This window comes from Hibiscus syriacus, unplaced genomic scaffold (assembly GCF_006381635.1).
Source record: "Hibiscus syriacus cultivar Baekdansim isolate YM2019G1 unplaced genomic scaffold, ASM638163v2 tig00111783_pilon, whole genome shotgun sequence".
Lineage (NCBI taxonomy): Eukaryota > Viridiplantae > Streptophyta > Magnoliopsida > Malvales > Malvaceae > Hibiscus > Hibiscus syriacus.
Genome location: NW_024063178.1, coordinates 5,220,052 through 5,245,969, shown reverse-complemented (window position 1 = coordinate 5,245,969; position 25,918 = coordinate 5,220,052). Strand labels below are relative to the sequence as shown.

The 25,918-nt window shown below is 33.2% G+C and overlaps 1 protein-coding gene and 2 pseudogenes across 1 annotated transcript; all 3 read left to right on the top strand.

Moving 5' to 3' along the window:
* The first annotated feature begins 1,357 nt into the window (after window positions 1-1,357).
* Window positions 1,358-3,029, top strand: LOC120170581 (transmembrane protein 184C-like). The gene is made up of 4 exons (XM_039178521.1): window positions 1,358-1,660; window positions 1,752-1,874; window positions 2,176-2,466; window positions 2,641-3,029. The coding sequence occupies exons 1-4, from the start codon at window positions 1,397-1,399 to the stop codon at window positions 2,848-2,850; spliced, it is 888 nt and encodes a 295-aa protein (XP_039034452.1). The 5' UTR covers window positions 1,358-1,396; the 3' UTR covers window positions 2,851-3,029.
* Window positions 3,030-4,273: 1,244 nt separating this feature from the next.
* Window positions 4,274-8,291, top strand: LOC120170661 (annotated as a pseudogene).
* A 14,502-nt stretch (window positions 8,292-22,793) lies between these two features.
* On the top strand, window positions 22,794-24,458 carry LOC120170638 (annotated as a pseudogene).
* The last annotated feature ends 1,460 nt before the right edge of the window (window positions 24,459-25,918 follow it).

The following is a 25,918-nucleotide window of genomic DNA, read 5'->3' as shown; positions in this document are numbered from 1 at the left end:
ATCTAAATTTTTGGGGTATTACAATAAGTGCACAAACTATATCCATTTTCCCAAATAGGTGCCTAAACTAATTTTCATCTCATCCATATGGCTAACGTTACAAACGTTACCCATTTATGTGCCTGGGTCGGTAATGATGTTAATTTCTCCGTTAAATGACATGTGTCACAACCTGATAATTTTTAATTTTTATTTAAAATTAAAAAATTAAAATTATATATTTTTAAAAAAATAGAAGACACAAAATTTGAAATAAACCCAAAACTTTGAAAACCTTTATTTCAACCCCTAAACCCATGTCGATCGCCACCTTTTACTATCGACGAAGCTCTACCCGACCTCCCCTTCCCCGATAACCAAAACCCCATGAAATCATGACTTATTGACGGTATATTGATGACGAATCAACGTTTTAAATCACTCAAACACTAGGATTAAAATCACGATTCCATGTGATTTCGACTACCAATCGATGAAAAATATTATGATGTATGAGTAAGAGAATGGCAGGGGCTACGTCGATGGCGGTGGATGTGACCGAAAAAGGCGGTGGCGGCTGATTAAAGTTAGGATTTAGGATTTTGGGGTCGTTTTATAATATAATAAAAGTTGGTGTTTTTTTATAAATATCATAATATTTTATTTAAAAAATAGATTTTAAAATTACCAAATTGTGACATGTGTCACTTAACAATGTAAATTAATGTCGTTGACTCGAGCACCTAAACAGATAACGATTGTAACGTTAGACACCTAGATGAGACGAAAATTAGTTTATCACCTATTTAAGAAAAATTGTATGATTTGGACACTTATTTTGATATTAATTCTTTCTATTTTCTCAATTTCTTCTTCTTCTAAAACCCTAATATCGTTATTCCATTCACAATTTCACCTAAATACGTGACAGAATTATACATTGATCAATAATCAACTATATTAATTTAAGCCCAGAACGTTGCCATCAATAAATACGTGTATGGCGAGAGGCTGCCAATGTTTTGGGAGATTTATGGAAGTCAAAATCGTCTCTTCTTCATCACATATTTAATTTTCTGAAATGACCTTTATCGAATCAGACTCCCCCACACCATTGACGATCGACCAGACTGGGAAATTCCGCGTCGACCCCACGTGTTACTTATACTTTGAAAACGTGTCAATAGGAGGTAGATGAATTGCTCAGGCTGCAATTATTGTACTATTATCCTTACAATATTTATTTATACTCACTATTATCTTTCATAGATTTCATTGATCAGGTTTGTTTCCAGTTTCTGCACTGTTTTCGAAATCTGGGTAGTTCTTAATTTTCATTTTAATGGGTTTTTGATCGTTGTAGTTAAATCTTTCTGCAGATTTTTGCTTTGGGATTTTGATTTCTTGGCCGTAAACCATGGATTTGAGGCATTTAAACCGTGGGCAAATCACTCTGATGGGGTGTGGAGCTTGTGTGTTGCTTACACTGCACTTCACTCTGAAGCTTGTATCGCAGCATCTGTTTCACTGGAAGAGCCCAAAGGAGCAGAAAGCTATACTGATTATCATCCTCATGGCTCCCATTTATGCTGTGGATTCCTTTGTGGGGTTATTAGATGTTCGAGGAAGCAAAGCGTTCTTCATGTTCTTGGAGTCGATCAAGGAATGTTATGAGGCCTTGGTGAGTGCCCCCCTTTTGCTCAATCTTTGCATTTGTTGAATTTGTGTTTGTTGGAATTAACCATTGGTGAATTGTGGATTGTTACTGTTAGGTGATTGCAAAGTTCTTAGCTTTGATGTATAGCTACTTGAACATATCTATCAGCAAAAATATTGTGCCGGATGAAATCAAAGGAAGAGAGATTCACCATTCATTTCCAATGACCCTTTTTCAGGTAAGTGGGTTTAATTGCACTCAACGTTCTCAAATATTGTTCGGATTTTTTAAACATGTCAGATTGAAGTTGTTTATGTGGTAGGTACACATTAGTTTACAATTTATTCATGTTAGATTTGAGTTAACATTTAATGCTCGTGATCAAGCTAAAGAACAACATAATGGATACGATATTATACTTCAAGGACACGATTAAAATCTAAGTTATTATTTAAGGATGTCTGATGTAATTAACCTTTTAAATTAATACATGCGTGCTTCCAACAAATTACATTATTAATCACATCTCTTTGATCCAGCCTCGAACGGTTAGGCTAAACCACCGAACACTGAAGCTTCTCAAGTACTGGACATGGCAATTCGTCGTCATCCGGCCGGTGTGTTCGATCTTGATGATAACACTGCAACTCCTTAAGATTTATCCTTTATGGTTGAATTGGACATTCACCATCCTCCTCAATGTGTCTGTTTCATTAGCCCTATATTCTTTGGTAGTCTTTTACCATGTTTTTGCAAAAGAGTTGGCACCTCACAAGCCACTCGCAAAGTTCCTGTGCATCAAGGGGATTGTTTTCTTCTGCTTCTGGCAGGTGAAAAAATTGTTCTCTTCTCATCAATGCCAAACACATATCTATATTCGACTCTGAATGTCCGAAGCCACCGTCGTGTTTTCTTTCCCGGTGTTCTGTAACTTCTGTTGTTAAATCTCATGTTGAACTGTGATCATCGTGGTTTTATTAATGGCATTCATTGGTGGCATGCAGGGAGTGGTACTCGACATACTCGTCGCGATGGGCATCATTCGATCACACCATTATTGGTTGGATGTAGAGCACATTCAGGAAGCTCTTCAAAACACATTGGTGTGCGTAGAGATGGTTGCTTTCTCTGTTGTCCAGCGGTATGCATACAATGCTGCGCCCTATAGTGGAGAAACTGAAGCTAAGACAAAGCTTGACAAGAAAACTAAATGATATTTTGGATGCCCCGAGAACCCAAGTTGTACTAGGAAAAGATATATATACATACGTACATATGTGTATGTATGTATTTAAACAATGCATGTACTCTGTTTTCTATTGAAACAACTGTTAGTGTTCGAATAGAGCATTCGGAACATAGCAAATTAAATGAAAAGGATTGTCCGATAATAAATTTGTACGAGGTTTATTTCGAATTAATTAATTAATAAATTATATATTAATTATAAAAAATCAAACTTTAAATTATCCTTTTTAAACTACCACCGACTTGTTATCTTATTTGATCTTTAAGCTCTGTGTTGAAAATCGGATCGATCGGTCGGTTCAATCGGGAACTGTTCTTTAGTCCGGTTCAATCTAAAACGGTTGAACCGCTATTAGTGAACCGGTCAGAACCACTGAACCGTTCGAACCGGACCGACTGAAAACCAAAAAAACAGAGAAAAACCGGGATTTTTATTTTTTTTTAAAAAAAAAATTAAACCGAACAACGTCGTTTGTTAAACGAGCCAAGTCGAACTCGAGTATTGCTGATCTCGACTCGAACTTGAAAACTTTAAAAGTAAGCTCAACTCAACTCAAACTCACAAGCTAAAAATTATTAAGTTTAACTCAAACTCGAAATATAATATTGAAACTTGAATTCAAAAAAAAAATTAGAAGCTCGATTGAAGCCTAAAATTCGAGCTTGATTGAAGTGAAAGAATAGTTCACTCAATGCTCACCCAAAGGCTCCATGATTTTGAATGTCAAATTACCTCTATTATTTATAGAAGTTAGTTGTGATGCGCTTCTATGTTTCTTAGCAATGTGAGATTGTTTTGTTCTCATATTTTTACTCTTTAGACTTTTAGGATGCTCTTCTATGTTTCTTAGTCATGTGAGATTGTTTTTTTTAAAGAAAAATTAAACCAAACAATATCATTTTGTTATGATTTTTTTAACCCCAAATTTATTTTTAAATTATAGTTATATAATTATATTTATTATTTAATATGTTTTACCTTAAATATTATGTTGTAGTTAATTTGAATCATTTTATTTCACTTGATTTTATGGTTTTTAACTTATATATGTTATGACTTGCTTTGAATATGACTTGTGATATAAAAAATTATTTTTTATTAAATATTTTTAATATTTTTATTTAATTTTTTAAATAATTATGACGTCATCCGATTCTTCCGACCGGACGAATCAGTTCAATTGAACCAATAAACTGATAGTATGACCGATTCGCTAATCGTTCCGGTTCTGAAAACCATGCCTTTAAGCACACAAGAGAACGGTTTGAGAATAAAAAGGGGCAGCAAAGGAGGGAGCCCCAACTTTGATGAGTGTGTAGACACGCCAACCAAAGACAAATAGTAAAAGCAACCGTATAGCCAGCCAATTTAACAAATCAAAAGATACCCACTTTGACATTTCTCATTACCCTTTTGATTCTCCTCCTCTTCCTTCCTTTCCTTCTCATTCTGGGTTTCCTCTAATTCCAGTAAAGATTGAATTTTTCCACTAAAAATTTATCAACTTTCAGCTGAGAAAACATAGACAGCTTCGGACCAAAGAGGAGAAGATCGTTTTGCAAAAATCATGAACCAGAAGGCTAACGTTTCTAAAGAACTCAACGCTAAACACATAAAGGTTCTCTCTTTTTGTTTTTCTCTTGCTACCCATTTAAGGTTTAGCGTTTATCTTTTGCTCTAGTTGGTGAAGTATGGATTTTGAAGTGTTTGATGAAAATACATGGTTGCAGGCTGCGTTTTTTGCACACCTTTTTTTGTTGATGAATTCTACAAAGCAAAGGCCATAGTTGAAGAATCTGATTTCTTTTTTTTAAATCTTTGAAACTTTCTCTGATTTTGGAAATTTGGGCCTTATGTTTGTTTATTGAATTAACCCTGTGCCTTGGAATAGTTTTGAAGTATTTGTCTTGTATGATTTCCAGTTTTCAATAGAAGCAAGTTGCACTGCACTTTACATTTTAGCTGTCAGTTGTGTTTGCTGATGCCTTGGTGTCTTAAATCTTTGGCCCACAGAGATAAAGTTGGCTGTAGCTCATCTGGAAGTTGGTGCTGCCAACTTGATGTCCATCTTTCCTTACTCTTGCAATATTTATCCTTACCCATGTTCCTAAATTTATTTGTATTGGGCCACTTATTATATAATTTGTAAAAGTTATACGAATTAAGTGATATGCAAGAAAACCATGTCGAAAGTTTCTCTCATTAGTGTTGGTTTAACTTCGATTCACGATGATTGTTGTATTAAACATTGTCAATTTGGCCTATTTGGTGCCCTGCTGCAGATATTGGATGGCCTTCTTAAGTTACCTGGAAATAGAGAATGTGCAGACTGCAAATCCAAGTAGGTATCCGGTAACAATGTTTCTCTTAGAAATGCTTTACTGTCCCGAGTTAGTGTTAAGGACTTGGACTCGAATTTATAATGGCTTGTCTGCTTTGCAGGGGGGCACGATGGGCTAGTGTCAATCTCGGAATATTCATTTGCATGCAATGTTCAGGGGTCCATAGAAGTCTTGGAGTACACATATCAAAGGTTTTGTTTATGTTGTTTCACTATGAAGTTTGCGGGTTGAGTTTGATTTTCTTGTTAACATGTTCATGGAATTGTATTTGATTCGTTCAGGTGAGATCTGTGACTTTAGATACATGGCTTCCGGAACAGGTTTCTTTTATCCAATGTAAGCTCCATTGTTCATTTCTTTGATTACCACCCCAAATAAAATGCAGGTGCTGGTTGTGATCTCGTTTTCTTCTTTCTTGCAGCCATGGGGAATGAGAAATCGAATACTTACTGGGAAGCGGAATTGCCTCCCAAGTACAACAGAGTTGGAATTGAGAATTTCATTCGTGCAAAGTACAACTTCATAAAAATAAAACTACCCATCACTTTTAAATTTTATGCTTAATTTTCTTCCATTGGAACTTGTCAAACGTAATTTTTCTTAAGGATGCTTATTTTCTTCATTAGGTATGTGGAGAAGCGATGGATTCCCAGGGGTCGAACGGAAAAATCACCTCCACAAATAAACAAAGAAAAGGAATCACTTCATAGACTAGGAGCTATAAGTGGTGTTGGGTATAAGAACTTGAATAATGTGAATCCCATTTCTATGGATAAGAAAATTATTCACCCACCTGTTATTACAAATAACAGCACTCCTACTACGAAAAGTTACTCGCAAGTGAATGTAAATGTTCCTCAGAAGGTAAGAATAGCCTTTGTTCGGTCTTACACACTGATTGTCAGTAAATGCATTTGCCTTTTTACAGCACTGCGGTTAACTTTGCTTTGCTGTCTGTCAGATGGAGGAAATACATGTGTAGCAAATGAACTACCCTGTATGGTTTGCCTATCTTTCTTTTAGTGGGCATTGAAATGTTTGAATACTTACATCAGTGTCTTTTTGATTCAATGTTGATGCAAGTTATTTTGACTCATAGATTATATTGCTTCGATACGAAGTGAAAAACCAAGACAGTATGAAACTTTTTGTTGCTTAGATCAAGATAAGTAGCATAAATAACACTGTAGGATCTCTTGTGAAATGTCGAAAGCTAGATGCTAGAAGATATCCAAAATGAAAAACATTTTGAAGTAGTATCTTTCTTTATTACATATGTGATTGTGATAGAGAAATGAACAACGATACTTCCTCTACAGGTTAAACCCGATACAAGTCCACAAGAACTTCGACATAACTCTGAACCATCAGCAACAACGCCTGAATCTGTGAAGCAGGAGGTTACTAGTACCCCATCAGTCTCAAAGGCTGAATCCGTAAAAGCAGGAGGTTGCCCATACCCCATCAGTCCCAAAGGTTGAATCAATGAAGCGAGATGTTAATACTGCAACACCCATTGCATCACCCAAAATCGATTATGCTACTGAACTTTTCAATTTGCTCTCTATGGGGGATTCTAGAGAGAATGACTTCGGTTCAGCTCATGATAGTTCTTTGGTTGGTTTGCAATGTATGCTTCCTGCCGTCTCGAGCTTATTGCTACATAGTTTCTTGCTGAGAGTTGTTAAACATTGTACTTTACATTCACTGTTGCTAACCTTTGGCTTATTGCTTTGCACTTTGTAGCAATCGAAGCAAAGCCCTCCAAGGAGACAAGTGATTCATTAAACTCAAAACCATGGGAAGATGCTAAACACAGAAATATAAATCTCTTTGAAAAGGTAAGCTGTCTCTTGGTTGAAATTCGTAACCGTATAATGAATGTTGACTATTTTTTTCAGGACAGGTAGCTTCATTCGAGGAAGTTTGAAGTGGAGACTTTACTGTTCGGAATTTTAATTACTTTTTTTTTTGCAGTCAAGTATGGTGTCTCCTTTTTCCATCCATCCACAGCAGCTTGCTATGCTTCCGAAACAACAGTCCGTCACGAACACTACTGTGAAGCCTAATGGTGGATCCCAACCCTTCCCTATCAATTTTCCTCAATTCAGCTCCAATGGCTTTCACTCTCCTGCTCCTAGTTTTGGAAGCATTGGCCATCAAGTTCCTGGAATGGTAACGCCGGTTGCTTGTCAACAGAGTCATATTCAGGTTTGCTTGCAACATCCTTCCATCATTGTTCTTTTCCCAGATTGTAAGTTCTCCCTGAGACTATCTCGTCATGTTAATTACCTTCCGATACCAGATGGGAAGCAACCTACAGATGCACCCTGCAGCAAATTCAGTGAATTCTCCAACTTCCAGGTGCGTACGGAAATTGTTTCAGCTCAACGATCCTAAACTTGCTTATTTCTAACTATTATGTTATTGATCGATTTCATCGGCTTTAGTTTTAAAGATTTGGATGAGTTCAAAAGCAAACTGGTCCTAGTAACTGAACATGCAGTTTCGTAATTCGGTATATAAATACTGGAAATGAGGGCTCATTAGGAAAAGTTACATGGTATATAGATGATTCGATGCCATTGGCATTTCGGTGCACTGTTGCATTGGTCCTAATACGAAGAGTTATACACGAAACCTGTTATTCAAATACATTTCTTGTTTGATTAACATTTAATCGCTCAACTCGCTATATACCCTGAATGTGAAACACTCCTCTCCAATTCGGTTTTACTTGCAGCTTCTCCGGCACAAGGCCAGTAGTTCCATCGTCAGCAATCAGCATGAAAAGCATCGGAGGTAAGCCTATCTCGCCGTCTCCGGCTCCTAAAATAACACCATCTCAATGGGGAAAAGACTATGATTTCTCGTCGTTAGCGTCATTAACGCAAGGGATGTTTACAAAGCGGTAACTCGCCGGCAGAATCATTGGTGAGCAGATTATTATCATTTTCCATCACTCATAATCGAAGGTAGATCATCATTGACTGTTATAATGTAATAAAGGTTAATTCTTTTATCTCTCATTCCCCATAAATCAATGCTTTTTGTAGATAATTATATTATATTTTCTCAAACATATTCAATGATTATTATTAAATTAAGATGCCAGCAAGCAACCAGCTTGAAAGCAAAAAGAGGACAAGTTATGCTATAATGGAGACAATATTTTATTTGGGTAAACTAACCTGTTGGTCATCTAACTATTAAAGATTTTCTCCTTTGGTTACTGAACTTTTTTGTCAAATCATCAATAACGTAATGTATTTTCTGTTTTGATCGTCATATATTAAAAATTAACGAAAATAATGACATGATATGTTATAATAATAATTTTAATCTTCAAAACTAGTATATTCTATCAATTGGATTCTAATTCAAAATAAATCAACATATTTAACCTTTCAATAATATTGTAACACATGTTATCTTTTTATTGATAAAAGTTATTTTGAATTAAATAGGATGTGTAAATTTTACATGTTAAAAGTCTAAAATTATCATTAATTGCGTCATGTTCTCTTTAAGTTTAAACATAAATTTAATAATGATCTAAACAAAAAACAATCAATTTCTAATTAAGGGTATGTTTGTTTCACGTAAAACATTTTTCAAAAAATGTTTTTCTCATTTTCCAGTTTTTTGTTAGAGGAAAATTAGTTGATCAACGTAAAACATTTTCTTGATCAACAGAATTTCCTTTGTGTTTTTTGAAATATGATTTACGGTTTGATTTCTGTAAGTCATTTTTTGAATTTTTTACTTCAAATAGTAAATATTCAAAATAATTTTATTTTATGAATTTAATATTAATAAAATATTTTAATAACATTTTAATCAAAATATTAATTATTAAAATATTTAAAAATTTATTAATATTTCTAATAATATGATATTATATTTTTAATATTATAATAAAATATTCAATTAAAGTATAATAATATAAGATATTATATTTTTTTATTTTAATAATATATAATAAATTATTAATAAAATTTATATTATTTATTAATTTAATAAAATAACATTATTAAATTATTAATAAAGAATAATATTATTTATGTATTTAATATTAATATAATAATCTAATAATATTTTAATATTTTAATAAAGATATTTGAAATATATTTATTAATACTTTTTAAAATATAATATAATATTATTACTTTAATAAATAATTAATATAATTTATAATTTTTAGTTCAATAAAATGTACTGATATTAATATTTTTATTAATAAAATTATAGAAATAATATTTTAATAATAGATAAATAAATTATTCTAATATTTTAAAATAATAATATTAAGTTTTATGATAAATAATATTATTTATTATATTTAATATTTATAATAAATAATTTTTAAAAAATTTATCAACTAGTGAAAAATAGTTTACACAGCCTCTTCCAATTATAAAATACCGTAAAATATTTTCTAGAAAATATTTTTAAGAAAATATAATTATTTTACGAAAAACATTTTTCAAAAAATGTTTTAGAAACAAATGGATCGTGAAATAAAATCTAACTCAAACTAAAGAGTTTGGTTAACTAAATGATTGATTTGTTATGATGCAAGAATTAATAAGTGAACAAGCGTATGTTTGCATCTCACAAACTAAAGACTTTATGGAATCTTCACCAACAACCATGACGCCATTTGAATGTCCCTTCAAGCCTCTCAATTGTTTTTTAATTATTTTTGTTAACTTTTTGAATTACTTTTATTTATTGATTTATTCTTAAATTGATCGATTTATTAAATACTATTTGCAAATGAATATGTATTAAATGGCTAAACTCACTATATAATGCTTTGGAAATAAATAATTCACGAAATAACGTTCTCCCAAGATTAATTCACAGTTGGCCGTAGGTCGCCATGCCTTCCGGGCGACCTACGACGTGGCTCCCGACGAGGATGTGGCTCCCGACGAGGATCGTGACGAGGATCGTGTCGTGCATGGGACATGCACAACCCAACCATAGGTCGCCAAGCACTCCAAGCGACTTACAAGGTCGCCATGCACTCCCAGCGACCTTGTAGGTCGCCAAGCAATCCCGGCGACCTTATAGGTCGCCATGCACGCCGGCGTCCAACGTTGGGCCATGCAGGATAGGTAGCCATACAATCCTCTCCTCGCGTCTTATTCCACTTGCAGCTGCTCAGGAGAACCTATTCCTCCTGCTCCTCGCGTGATTCCTCTTACATCTGCTCAGGAGACTCATTCATGCAGCTGTAATAGCTGTATTATTGCAGCATGATTTGAGCTGCAAAGTGTCGTAGCTTCGTGCCCTAGCTTCGAGACATAGCTGCTCCCTCATGCCATAGCTTCGAGACTGTCCACTCTTGTTATCATAGTTGTATTGGTGCAGCATAAAATCAGCTGTTGCATGCAGTAATTAGTGTTGTATTATTGCATCGTTCAATGGTTGAAAAATTTACAGCCTTCAACGTGAATTATACAACTCAAATTGATTGCAGCTTACCAACCGTTGAAAGATCATTATATATTGGATATGAGGGGTTTAGGGTAGAATCATAAGAAAGAAAGAAAATTTGGCGAGAGAAAGGAAATGAAAGGAAAAGAAGAAGAAGAGGAAATGGAGATAAAGGCTCATCGTTTGTGAGGTAATTTTTAATTGTTTAATTTAGTTTATTAATATGAAATTATGAAATAATTAGTTTGTTAGTTTAGGGTTTAGGATAAACCAGAAATTTAGTTAATTAGTTTGTTAGTATAAATTATTAGTTTGTTAGTTTAAGTTATATTATATTAATTTGTTAGTTTAAGTTATATATTAGATTATATAAAAAATTAGTTAATTAGTTTCTTAGTTTAAGTTATTAAATGTAAAAAATATTTAATTAATTTGTTAGTGTGTTTAAACGTATATTAGGTTGTTTGTTGAAGTTTAAGTTAAAATATTAAAAAAGTTAATTAGTGCTTAATTAGTTTGTTAGTTTGTTATTTTAACTAAATTATATTATAATAAAGAAATAGTTTATTAGTTTAAGTTATATTATAATATATTAGATTATATAAATTTAATTTTTTTAATTTATTGTTGTTTAAAGAAATAATTTTTTTACACGTACAGAGCATTATTCCACAACATTTTTCCACGTACATATTGCTTCGAAGAAAGAAACAATAAAGGAAAGGAAAGGAAAGGAAATGAGCAACAACTTTTTCACGATTGTCCATTATAAAGGACAGATTATGGAAAATGAGATCGGAGTAGTTTTTCAGTCTGAAAAACCAATAAATATGATGTTCAAAAAAGACATCACATTTATAGAAATGAAGCATAAGATAGAAAGAAAAATTCGAGTTGTAGTTGATGGTTTGAGGTATAGGTTTATGATATGCCCCAACCCAGTCAAATATGCTGCAGTTCCACTTGAAGAAGATGATGATATTGGAACCATGGTTGGATTACATGAGTCAACCAATATAGCAGTTATTGAGTTATTTGTTGATGTGCATAACATATGTGATGTTCCTGGGTCATCAAGAGGTGTGGCTCAAAATCCATATGAAATGACTTTATATAGTCAGTTTGAGGAGCCGACATACAGGTTCCCGAACATTTTTATGGCACTATTGGAAAGTGTAAATGAAGTCGAGGGGACATCTGCAACAGAAGAGTATGAGACGAGAAATATACTACCGGAATTGGTTGTTGATATTGACGCTGAAAATCGATGGGGAGAAATTCATGATGATTCAAGCGAAGATGAAGAAACCGAAGAACCAGTTTTGGGCGGCGACGAAAATATTTTTGGTGGAGGTGTAATTGATGAAGTTCTGGCACCCTATACGCAAAGTGTGTAAAATATGACCTAGAGTGCAAGTGGAAGATCAGAGTGTCGAAAAATCAAAGGCACGATGTTTGGGTCATCACGAGGTACAATGGTCCGCACACATGTTTGCGAAACTTCATCGAACAAGACCACCGACTATTGGACTCCGATGTAATATGTGAATACGTGAAGGCGATGGTTGAAAAGGATCCAAGGATATCTTGTTCAGTGTTAGCTGCATCTATTCGAAGCCAATTTGGATATCAAGTAAAATATGGCAAGGTGTGGAATGCGAAGATGAAGGCAATGAAGCTGACGTATGGAGATTAGGATACATCGTACAATGAGCTACCACATTTGCTACAAGCAATGAAGCGATTTATCCCAGGAACCATAGTGAAGTCTCAAACCATGCCCGCATATGACGAAGAAGGTCAACGTCTGCCAGGGAAGAAAATATTTCATAGACTATTTTGGGCATTCAAGGCATGTATTGAAGGATTTCCATTTTGCAAACGTATGATCCAAGTAGATGGTACGTGACTGTATGGTCAATATAGGCATGTACTTTTGATGGCAGTTGCTCAAGATGGTGAGCGAAATATCTTCCCAATTGCATTCTCCATTGTTGAGGGAGAGACAACAGAGGCTTGGGATTTCTTTCTGACCAATCTACGTCAATATGTCGTTCGTGAAGATGGAGTTTGCTTGATATCCGATAGAGGAACGGGTATTTTGGCGGCAATTGAACGACCAGGAAGTCGTTGGATACCTCCGTATGCATATCCGATATTTTGTATCCGTCATATTGGCAAGAATAGTATCGACCAATTTCATAACGCACACATTCGTAGCGAGATAGTCAGCATGGGTAAGTTTTATTTTCAATATTTGTGCATTTTTTACATGGTTTTTTTAATTGCGGTTTAACACAGTATATTATGAAACAGGATACGAACTACGTCGACCAAATTTTGACAAGAGATTGGAGAATTTGAAGGTATTTTACGATGATCAGCGTGTTTGGAAGTGGGCTTCAAAAAATACCACGGGAAAAATGGTCACAAGCATACGATGAAGGTCGGAGATACGGACATATGACCACAAACCTTGCTAAGGCCATTAATTTGGTACTAAAAGGTACACGCCATCTCCCAATTGCGAGTGTGATGAAAGAGACGTACTTTAGATTGGCTAAAGTTTGGTCGGACAAAGGCAAAGAAATAGAGAGTCTTATAAATAGAGGTAAAACTTGGGCTCCTACAGTGGTGGAATCAATTGAAGCAAATGAGCGATTGGTAACATCAATGGTTGTTCATAATTTCGACCGAGTTGGTCATACTTTTGTCGTGTCGTGCATACGCCGTAACGTCGGAGGAGAAGACCAAACATTTAGAGTTGATTTACGATAGAAATGGTGTGATTGTGGTCGTTTTCAGGCATGGAAATATCCATGTGCTCATGCAGTCGTTGCATGTATGTATGCTGGTGTAAGCGCATGCACTTATGTTGATGAGTGCTTTCACTTACGTAGGATATTAAATGTATACAGCTATTCGTTCAGACAGATACCGAATGAATCATATTGGTCCAGAAAAGATCATGACGAATGGATGCCAAATCCAATGCTTCGCAGAAGTCCAAAGGGTCGACCTGAGTCCACTCGTATTCATACCAGTATGGATTTCCATGCTAGAGAGAGAGGTCAAGCAAAGAGATGTGGATTATGTAGGGGTGATGGCCATTCAAAAAATAATTGTCCTAATTTACCAAGATATAGACCTCATCATTAGTAATGATATATGTATTTCTATGAATTTCTATGTGTTTATAAGATTTAGTAATGATTAGTAATGATGAAATTATTATTAATATTTAATGATTTGATAGTAATTTGATAGTAATGATTAGTAATAATGAAATTATTATTAATTTTTAATGATTTGATAGTAATGATTTAGTAATGATTAGTAATAATAAATTATTATTAATTTTTAATGATTTGATAGTAATGATTTAGTAATGATTAGTAATAATGAAATCATTAATAATTTTTAATGATTTGATAATAATGATTTAGTAATGATTAGTAATAATGAAATTATTATTAATTTTTAATGATTTTATAGTAATGATTTAGTAATGATTAGTAATAATGAAATCATTAATAATTTTTAATGATTTGATAATAATGATTTAGTAATGATTAATAATAATGAAATTATTATTAATTTTTAATGATTTGATAGTAATGATTAGTAATAATGAAATTATTATTAATAATGATTGATATTTGATTTAGTAATGATTAGTAATAATGAAATTATTATTAATTTTTAATGATTTGATAGTAATGATTAGTAATAATGAAATTATTATTAATTTTTAATGATTTGATAGTAATGATTTAGTAATGATTAGTAATAATGAAATTATTATTAATTTTTAATGATTTGATAGTAATGATTAGTAATAATAATTTATTATTAATATTTAATGATTTGATATTAATGATTTAGTAATGATTTGATAGTAATGATTTACGACTTGAACAATGAACAATGTTTGGTTCAATTAACCATATTTCGTTACATAACTAGTAATAAATTATAATAATGATTTGATACTAAAAATCATTATAAATATGTCGAATTTGTTAAGGTTTGAAAAAACTAGTCTAATGTCAATATTAAATTTGTAACAAATAACAAACTAGTTTACAATTGTTGCCGATGTCGGGGGTGTTGTTGAATGATAATGTTGGGGCGGACGTCTGATGCGTTGTGGCCGTTGCGGTTGCTCAGGAGTATGGTACCCATCCTCCTCATTCGTTGGGGGTATTTGAACTGACATGTGTTCAAAGTCATACGTCGACGAAAACATGGGATAGTAGATGGATGCATCAGGCTGCACAAACTCTGGTATGTATGCATCGCCGAACGGTTGTGGTGCGCTATTATCCACATCGGTCATTTCCGCTTCAGGTTGTTGAGATGAACTCCCACTCCACTTGGTAGAGTATTCAGCTTTACCAAATCTTTTCTTAAACCTCAAAAATTATCGCCTCTCTACAATTATTGTCAAAATGGCTTTCCATTATCCAAAAAATAAGCAAGGTAAGCCGAAGTCTCAAAATTAAAGTCGTCGTCTTGAATGTCGTCAAGAGTTGGCATGAATGAAGCCCTATTGTTCCAAGCATTAATGTAGGTTGCATGCTTCTCAACCCAATTAACATTTTCTTTACGACGACCATCAAATATGTGCAGCTGGTCATGCGTCTCAACCCTATTCACCTGACGACGACCATCTAAGATTTGGAGGAGGTCATGATCCCATGGACTCCGCGGAATAGGTTGGTGGAAGTGGAATTGCCTCAACACTCTATCCCCAAATTGGATCTCAACAAACGCAAAATTGATCAATGGTGTAACAGCACACCAATATTGAAACCCATCTAAAATATCGTGCGGTATCAACGCAAGTATTTCTTCATTCATGTATGGTCAACAATTAAACTGTAAAATTACAAAAATAATAAAATTTATTTAAATCAAAATAATATAGTTAATTTAAATAATAATTAAAAATAACAGATTATACATACCTCATTTTTTGCCTTAATGTCGATCTTCAGCCTGAACTCTTTAATGTTGTTGTGCACCAACCCCGTGCCTTCAATTTTATGCCTCCATCTGTATATCAATCAAAAAAATATGGTCATTTTTATTTTATAATTAATATTTTATATTAAAATAGAGAATTCATATTACCTTCCGGCAAGCGGAAAGTCAACCGCAGTCCGACTAATCGGTGTCAGAAACGGAAGTCTATGCCAAGCCCATGACTGTAGCAGCAACAGACATCCACCGATTTCTACTGTATTATTATCATTCATGACTAATGACGCCTTGCACATCTCACGATACAAGAACGCCAATATCGCCGATCCCCAGCTATATTGCCTATTATTCTCAAAATTTCTTAAAAAAAGAAGATATTGAGTGTGAACATAACTACCGGATTTATCTGGCATTAAAATACCCTCAATCAATTGTAATATATATGCTCGTGTTGCATATATAATTTCGTGCTCCGTACTATTTGGTTGAAGCTGAAATTCATTCTTCAACCATGACAACCTCACACGCCACCCTTTACACTCTGGTGGTACGGGCGTTTTCCCAAGAAACAAGCTACAAAGTTGTGCCACATTATTAAACTCATGTGACATTACCACTGGCATCCCATTTGTTTGGACCCCGAGTTGCAGTGCCACATCCTCCAGAGTTATCGTACATTCGCCACACGGCAAATGAAACGTGTGTGTTTCTGGTCTCCAACGCTCAATCAAGGCACTGATCAAACCTGGGACCAACTTGTAATCTCGCACAAATGTTACATACCAAAATCCAGCCTCCTGCAAGTTTTCTTCTATCAATCTGTGTGGCTTGGGCACTTTATGTAGCCGATGACGAAGGACTCGCTGCTCGTCCTCCTGCAATTAAATATTTCAAAAATTTATCACAATCATAAAATAATATTCAAATATTTATTAATTATAATTCATTAAACAATATTTTATTCACCATTATTCCCAAATGACTTGAAATAAGTTCATTGTCAAGTCTCAGCAGTGGAATTTGGTCAGCCATTAGAATGAATCTGTAAAAAAAGTAAACAACAGTATTTAAAAATTCATTTAATATAACTAATATAATCTAACTAACTAACTATTTTACAACACAACAAAAAAATTTAATATAATAACTTATAATATATTAAACTAATAAACTAACAAACTAAACTTTTTAAAATATAAATTAAACGTAAATTTTCCCTTAAACAACTAATAACTATTCTTTAATATAACGTTAACTAATAAACTATTCTTTAATATAAATTAAATTAATAAATGATTTTTAATTATAATTTACTACTAAAAAACTAATTAACTAATTTTTTTATATAATATAAATTCAACAAACAAATATAACTTAACTATTTAACTAACACAAACTAATTTCATATTTTTTATATAACTAACGACTAACAAACTAACTAAATATTTTATTAATATGTAATTATCAAACATGCTAATTAAATAATTTTTTATTTCTATATGATATAACTTAAACTAACAATAATATAACTTAAACTAACAACTAATTAACTAATTTTTTGTTTTACCCTAATTTATAATAATAAACTAATTAACTAATAATTTATAACAATAACTAATTTAAATAATTATTCTTTTATAACTTAAACTAATAAACTATTTTTTATTATAATAAAACTTAAACTACTAATAAACTAATTTTTTATATAATATAAATTCAACAACCAAATATAACTTAACTATTTAACTAACTACAAACTAATTAAATATTAGACTAACTAAACACTAATTAATTTTTTTTTAATATATAACCATCAAACAAACAAATTAAATAATTAACTAAAATTTTGTTTTAACTTAAACCATAAACTAACAAACTAATAATTTAAAATAATAAACTAATTAAAATAATTAAAAAAAACTTACCTCGATGTTGTGCTCTCCCTTTCTTCTTCCTCCTCTTTTCTCTGCTATCTTCTCCTTTGCTATTTTCTCCCTTTCTTTCTCTCTTAATTGTTTCACTCCATTAACCCCATCCATCCAATATATAATACAACAACCGGGCATTGCTTCAATTATAGGTGGCTGATTCACGTTCACGGGCTGCAATAATGCAGCAATAAGTGCTGCAATAATGCAGCTGATTTCACGCTGCATGGGAGCAGAGGCGCAGAGGCAGCAGAGTGGGGCAAAGGCATAGGTCGTTGGGATCCCTTGGCGACCTACAATATCGCTGGGATGCCCTGGCGACCTACAATGTCGTGGGATTCCCTGGCGACCTACCCACGTTGCATGTGCCATGCACAGCCATGCAGAGACTCCAACCTCGCCCAGACCCATGCCACGTTGCCATGCAGAGACTCCAACCTCGCCCAGACCCATGCCACGTTGCCATGCCGCCATGCACAGCCATGCAGAGACTCCATGCAATCCATGCTTGGCAAATGCTTCAATTGCGAGGACGAATTTGTAATGAGACATGGGATCATTTGCACACTCAGGGTAGAAGGAAAGGGCCATGTCTAAACCACCAACATTGTTCAGGCCAAGCATGGACTGCATGGTGACTTTTGGCGACCTACCTAGGTCGCTGGGCGTGCATGGCGACCTTGTGGCGTGCATGGCGACCTGGTAGGTCGCTGGGCGTGCATGGCGACCTACCCCCGGGACTGTAGAGGGCACCATCTGAGCAATTAATCTGGCGAGGGCACTATCTCGTGAAAAAAAAAATTTCAACGTATTATCTCGTTGATTTTGCCTGTATTAAATACACATATTCGGTGAAAAAAATAAAAACAAACCAATCTAGGACGTGTTCCAATGAAGAATTGAAACCTGTCATTCATCCGACGAAATCTGTAACGGACTTTGGAATGTAAGACTTGACGAAGTGCTCGGTATGTTATTTTTCTCCCGTTCCGTTCCCATTTCTCCTCCATCTTCGTTGTTCTTCGACTGTAACAAAATCAGTCATCATCTTACGATTTTTTTCTATTTGTCTCCACTAAACAAAAACATTACCATGTCTATTTGGACCAGAAACCAAACAAGATATAGTCTGATTTTGTTGACTTCATATCCACCGTCCACGATTCTAACTGTTATAACGGGGTTTTTTTTTTCTGGAGTTATTACAAGGACCCCCTTATCGTTTTGTGATGTAATTTCCAGGATGTTTCATTTGTTCCATCAGATAAACCCTCTTTTATCTCGAAATTGTATGAATCTATAACAACATATTTGGTTCACATGTGCACCTGTACTTATTTGTCCATCGACAATATCTGGGCAAGATCCTATGGTGACACGTGCAAAGTTTTCTAATATTCAAGTCTCCCTACTTGATTTAATTATTTAAAGGTTGTTGTACAACTACCTTGCACTTTCACACTGATTCATGGAGTCAAGTCAACTCTATCTTCTCACTGTAGTGTTGATCCAAAATCAAACATTTGCAAGATAAAATGAACCCACAATTTCTCTCCAAAAATTCGTAATATATATATATATATATAATTAATCTTATGCCTGTTCTTTAAATAGTGAATTTTAATTATTCTATTTAAAAATAATTTAAAACTATAGAATTCTCTTTAATAATATAAATAATTCCAATCAAGTATTTGAAATTGTCAAAAGTTATAATAATTAAAAATATATAAAAATGAGTCAAGATTGACTAAATATCTTTAACACTATTAATTTTTTGTTTGACTTTCAATAGGCTGGACCAATTAAACTGGTGACACCTATATCACTTGATAGTGAGAAGGGGTCCACGCCATTTAGTTAACATTCTTAAACTCATCACGTATACTATATGATTTGATATATGTATTGTGCTTTAAGATTCAAAATTTGTTTAATTATTTTAAAGACCAATAAATTCTAAATAGTTTTAAATTGAAAATAATCTGAAATATATTTAAAAAGCTATTACCGTGGACAAAAATGTCATGAAAATGATAATTAAAGAGTTGAAATTAATTTAAATTATTGTCGTGGCGTCTTCATCTATACACATGCAATGCACAGTTTATTAGATATTTATTTGGAAAATATCTGGTTAAACAATCCGCCACTTAGGGTTCTAATTTTCTTATTGTCTTTCATTGATGATCTATATGGTCTCATGCTGCCTTATTACGGTCAACTCCTAACTTCAAGTCTTTATTATTTACATGCATATGTTAATTTTGAGCATCATTAACAAATAAATGATAATGACACGTAGTTAAAAATATATATAATTTTAAAATTTTATGATAACATATTATCAGGTAATTTATTGACGTTATATAAAATATACATTATTATATATATTTTTTTTTATTAAGTTAAAATGATTATAAAGCAGTATTTATTTTAAATACTCTCAATCATCTGACAATGAACGCTCAATCACACTGTTGCAATCACCGATAAAAAATCATTATGATAAAGAAGCGAGTGGAAAACAATATGTTCCATTGACTTTTGCAAATACTTTATATGTACAAATAGTTGTATTTCTATCTTATCTCATAAGATATAGGATTCACAAATATAGACGAAATGAGAAGTAGTAGCAGATCCAGAAATTTAAAATGAGAGTATGAAATTTTAATATTTTCTTAAAAATAATGGGTATGTAAAATTTTTATTTTTTCCTTAACATATTAAAATAAAATTCACATTTTTTTAAAATAATAGGATGTACTTGTCTTCTAGAGGACTTAGTACATCGACCCCTTATGAGAAGAGGTTGGAATGGTCGCATTTTTTAAAATAATTAATTTTAAAATTATATGACCATTCTAAACTATTAAAAAATATATAATAGACACTTATTTATATGATTATATTTTATTTAAAAATACTATTATTAACATGAAAAGCATACGTAGAACATTAAAAAGTGAAAAAGGGTAGAAAAGAAGAACATGCCTGAATATGATGGTGTTAGTACGTTAGTTGGGTCAAGTCAATCAGACGGCACATAACCTTTTAAAAAAGCCTAATGTTTCACCCTAACTACAAGTGATGGGTAATTGGTAGGACATAGCTACACTGTTCCAATATATATATATATATATATATATATATATATATATATATGTGTGTGTGTGTTTGTATCTACTTATACTTAGTGTAAAATTTTTAGTTTTACACTTTTTAGGATTGTTGATTGAGGGGAAATAAAAGGATGAGATTAACTCGTTTTTTTTCTTTCATTTTTTACTATTAATCTCAGCCTTTAATTTACCTTCATCCAATTATAAAATGTGAAACTTTTTTAATTTTACACTATATAATTGGATCTCAACTCTATCTCTCTATATAAACTATATTTGTAAATATAATCATATATATAAGTGATAGGGTAAACTAAACTAATGGTCATTAAAATTTTAGTACATTTTCGTTTTCGTCATATAATTTTTAAAAATTACATTCATTTAATTTTTAGTAAGTTGTCGTTAGGAAAAATTGTCGTGACACATTACATTCTTTTTCCCAAAAATACCTAAGGTTCTAAATTGGTAGTCGTCAAAAAGGCCAAGTTTTATGATAAACAGAGGAGCAATCATCGATCAATCTCTACAGTGAGGAGATTTTTTTTATCTAAAAGATTAATATAATTCTATTTTAAATTGATGATGATTGAAAATGGAAGATAAAAAAGTTTCAACTTTTAATTTTGATTGAGATTTGAAGGTATTGATATGATTTTGCGACGAGTTTTAACTGAAGGAAAGCAAGAGAATAAGAAAAGTAGTTCAATGATCCTTTTAACCAGAGAAAATATTGGATGAAGATGAAAAGATGAGTGGCGGTTGCTGGATTTATTTAGGGTTTTAATGTGCCACATCAACTTTCGATAATCATTTAATAACTCAATAATCAAAAATGAAAGTTTTGCTTAACGATATTAATTCTAATGAGGGTTTTTCTATTTTCGGTGACCAAAGTAAAAGTGCCCTAAAAATTTGGGTAACTATTAGTATGGTTTACCCTAAGTAATAAGATAGAGACCCTAGAAATTCGGTTGATGAATTATTTCAGTGTTGAGAGTAAGAGAAGAAAGGGGATGGTCGGTCAGTGAGGCACCCACAAAAGCTGTAGGGCACATGGACCAAAAGGGCGTAGCCAACCCCTCCGCTCCGCACCAACAAGAAAACAACGTGCGCGAGTAACGATCAATTATACGACCGTTGGAAAAAACAATGACTACATGTATTAAAATCACTACCAAATAATCCCCACACAGCTAACGTCCAACCACTACAAGCATTATATTATGATATAATATCTGATCTTCAACCTTCAGTTATCCGAAATTATTAATTTAATACCATAAAATACAGTTTATGTTTCAGATGTATGGGATAAATCCTTTTACACATAAAGCTTACGTAATTGGAAAAAAAGTAAAGCTTATGTAGCCTTTGATTAGTAGAAGTAAAAACAATGAATTTATTAAATTAAATTATATTAATCTTAAATAAAACAGTTCATTGTTATATTATCATTATTATTATATATAAAATAAGTTTTTTTTTACACTTTCAGTGAGAATAAATCCTCTGAATCCCCTTAATGATTTTTTCATCTTCTTTTTTCAACTATCCTTACTAACAATGTTTTGCTTAAATTAAAAAAATTGAACTTCCACCAATGAATCTATCCTTTTTATACATCAATATTCTTTAATAAAAAATTTGCCCAATTTTACTATATAAATAAAAAATAATATAAACTAATGCTAAAAACGCTTAATTAAAATGCATTAGTATAAATATAAGATTGGTGATGCGATTGATTGGAAAACTAAATTAGTTGTAAAAAACATAATTATGATGGTAAAGTTCTGGAAGGATCAATTGTTTTCGTGTCCACTTAAACGGCAACAAAGAAAGCTTCATTTAAACCCCTAATTAACTATTAATATTCATTTAATTTTCTATAAAGATAATATTTATTTATTGTTTGAAAAAGAAATCCAACTAATATTTACCCGAAAACAAATATTTACCGTTCATTCATATATCTTTTACATCTAACGGGCAAGATTCAATCATAAACAGCGTCCCTACTGTCCCTCTCTATATATTTCCAGTCACCTCCCACACCCAACCGTCATCAGCACAAAGAAACATCCATAAATGGCGTCGGCGAGCACTTGGATGTTATCGTTAAAGGTACTGTTCATTTCCATCGGTGTATTGACCGTAGCTTTAGGGCTTAAAGTCTCTGTTCCATTAGTTTTGGAATTCTCCGTTTCTCAAGCTCCGTTATTGTGGAGCGCGTTCCGTTCTTGGCTCAAGCCGCCGTATCTTTACGTCATCGTCAACGGAATCATAATCACAATTGCAGCATCTTCGCGGTTTCATCAAAACAACAGCGAGAGCGAACAGACCGAGCAGATGCAGCAGCAGCCGACATCGAAGATCTCTGTGTATCAACGGCCAGCGGTGGAGCACGAGATGAAGAGCGGCTTGGACTTCGGCGTAGTGGAACCGGTCGCGTACGAGAAGGAGAGAGTACAAGAGGTGGAAACGACGGTTTTTGAGGCGAAGGCCAATGTAGTGGTTGTTGATGATAGAGATGGAGGAAGTGACGAGTTTGCTATGTCGAAATCGGAGTGGATTCCTCCGAGGAGAATGGATTCGTCAGAACTTCCATCGGATGCTCTGTTTCCGGTAGAGAAACCACCGGCTTCCACTAGATACGGTCACCGGAAACCTGTCAAAGCCAGTCCTGAAGGTATATTTAGCACTTTTCTTTTCCTATCGAATTTTGTTACATATATTTTATTTTAAAAATTGTTAACGGTTAGTCGGTTAGATTCGTATATATATCTGTTTTGAAATTCAAAAATATTTTTGAAAAGCTTTCTGGTCCATTCGACGGAGCCGCTCCGGCGGCGTTTTAGTTTTTTTTTTCACACGTGTTGCATGTTCTATCACTTTTCGGACTCAAACTGTGTCGTTTACTCGGTATAATTCTTGTTTTATGCCCCTCTACTTGTTGTAGAGAGCTGAGAGTTTATATTTCAGAACAGCAGAGGGACTAAAATTAGAAATAAACCTTTACTTTTTTCATGTCCGTTCAACGATGGCGTCTACTTGACGACGCGCCACTGAATAAGTTCAAAATAGTCCTTTTTAAACATATGATTAAGAAACTAAAAACATCTAAATCGCTATTAAGAACGCTGAGAGTAATGATTTAATTAATTAAATCAACTATTGCTTAATGCAGGTGGCCGAGTATCGAGGGTGGCGAAACCCAAACGCCACGAGACGCTGGAGAACACGTGGAAGATGATAACGGAAGGGAAAGCAATGCGTTGACGAGGCATTTGAAGAAATCGGACACGTGGGAGAGTCACGGCCGTGATATCAACGTCCCGGCGTGGTCCGATTCGAAGGCGGCGATGAAGAAAGCGGAGACCTTCAGGGACCGGACCAATTACCAGCCTCCAACTGAACTGGTGAGCTATCCTTCTCTGGCTTCGGCGGTGAAGCTGAGGAAAGAACGGTCGTTGAGTCAGGATGAGTTGAACCGTCGAGTGGAAGCGTTCATAAAGAAGTTCAATGATGAAATGAGATTGCAGAGGCAAGAGTCGCTTAATCAGTACATGGAAATGGTTAACCACTAATTATCATTAATTAACTGTAGTTCAAAATCTAAATCATGCTTTTTTAAGAACAGAATATATGTTCATTAATCTTTGGAAATATTTTAGGTCTACAGAAGGTTTGAGACTTGGGGTTGAAAAAAAATGAAGAAAAAAAGGAGGTTGTTTTCATTGGTAGGCTGGTTCGAGTGTTATTAGGGATAATTGAAAGTACTATAAATGAAGAAGCTTTGCTTGCTTTTTTCGGTTTAATTCATATTTCGAGAACGAGTGAAAGTTCTACATTGAAATGTTCTATTCATGTTCATTATTAACATGGAATAGAATGAATTAATAAATAATTATTAAAATTTACTAAAATAATTTTATTTGTTATTGAATTTTTAAAAATTATAAAATAAATTTCAACATTTCACTAAAAATGCAGTTATTGAGGCTGATGGGTGAAAATGAAACATTCACTCGCAATCCATCATTATAACTTAAACATGCGTCTCTCATGATGTGGCGTTGTCCCAAAGGAGCAAGCATCATAGTCATAGCCTAAGCAAATGCTAGTGCAATGTTTTCTTAATAAAAAGGAGAGAGTAGAGATCACTCGGGATCGTATCTAATGCCCTGATGTTAATTAGTGCTTAATATGTTGTTGTCAGGCGCATCCCGGTAATTCGAATTTGATTTATTCAAAATTTGATTAAAACTCGATTCGGGTTGATTCGATTTGAACTTTAGCTTGACTCAAAATCTTAATGAGTTGAGTCTAACAAAGTTCATCTCGACTCAATAAGTTCGTGAGCAGCTCATTAATTTTTTAACAGTTTTTTTAGTAATCTTATGTCATAACCATTTTTAGGTGAAACAATCAAATGTTATTTTAAAAACGGTTACGACTTTTAATTTTAGAAAATGGTGATTTTGAATTAAATTCGATAAAATTGAAAAGAGTCGCCATCAACCTTTGGATTAGGTAGGTCGAATACCTAAAAATATCTTTTAAAAATAATTTTAAGAAAAATCGTTTTTAAGACAAAAGTTGGTCTGCATTTACCAAAGATTCGATTAAAACGAGTTCAGGAGTCGGTTACACGTGGGGAAGGATTAGCACCCACACAGCGCCCAAAATTAATACTGTTTCGCTTACACATTGTCGTAATGGTGGAAATCCTGAGTCAAATATCAAGTTAAAATATGTCCATTTATTAAAGTGTGATTAATTTGATTCAAATTATTTGTTTTAAAAGTAAATCTTTTTACTCGACAAGAGATCTAGTAAAAACATGAACTTAAAGGATTAAAATAACATAAATAAAAATTTAAAGGACTGAATCGCAAAAATAAACATTTAAAATACTAAAATAGCAAAAAATAGAAACTTAATGACTAAAATAGCAAACAATAGAAAGTTAAAGGACCAAATGTCATACCTCCAAAACACCATTAAGTATAAATAAATTTCTATTTGTTAATAAATAAGGAAACAATTTGCCGACAAGTAGAAAATCAAGTGTTAGCCTTAAAATACAGACTTCACTTAATCACACAAAAAAGAGTAAAAGACTGCAATGTAGTACAAAAAGTTCCATAGCTGATGTCATGATCCACTCAGGAAAATATGTACTAAAAACTAGCTTCAGCATA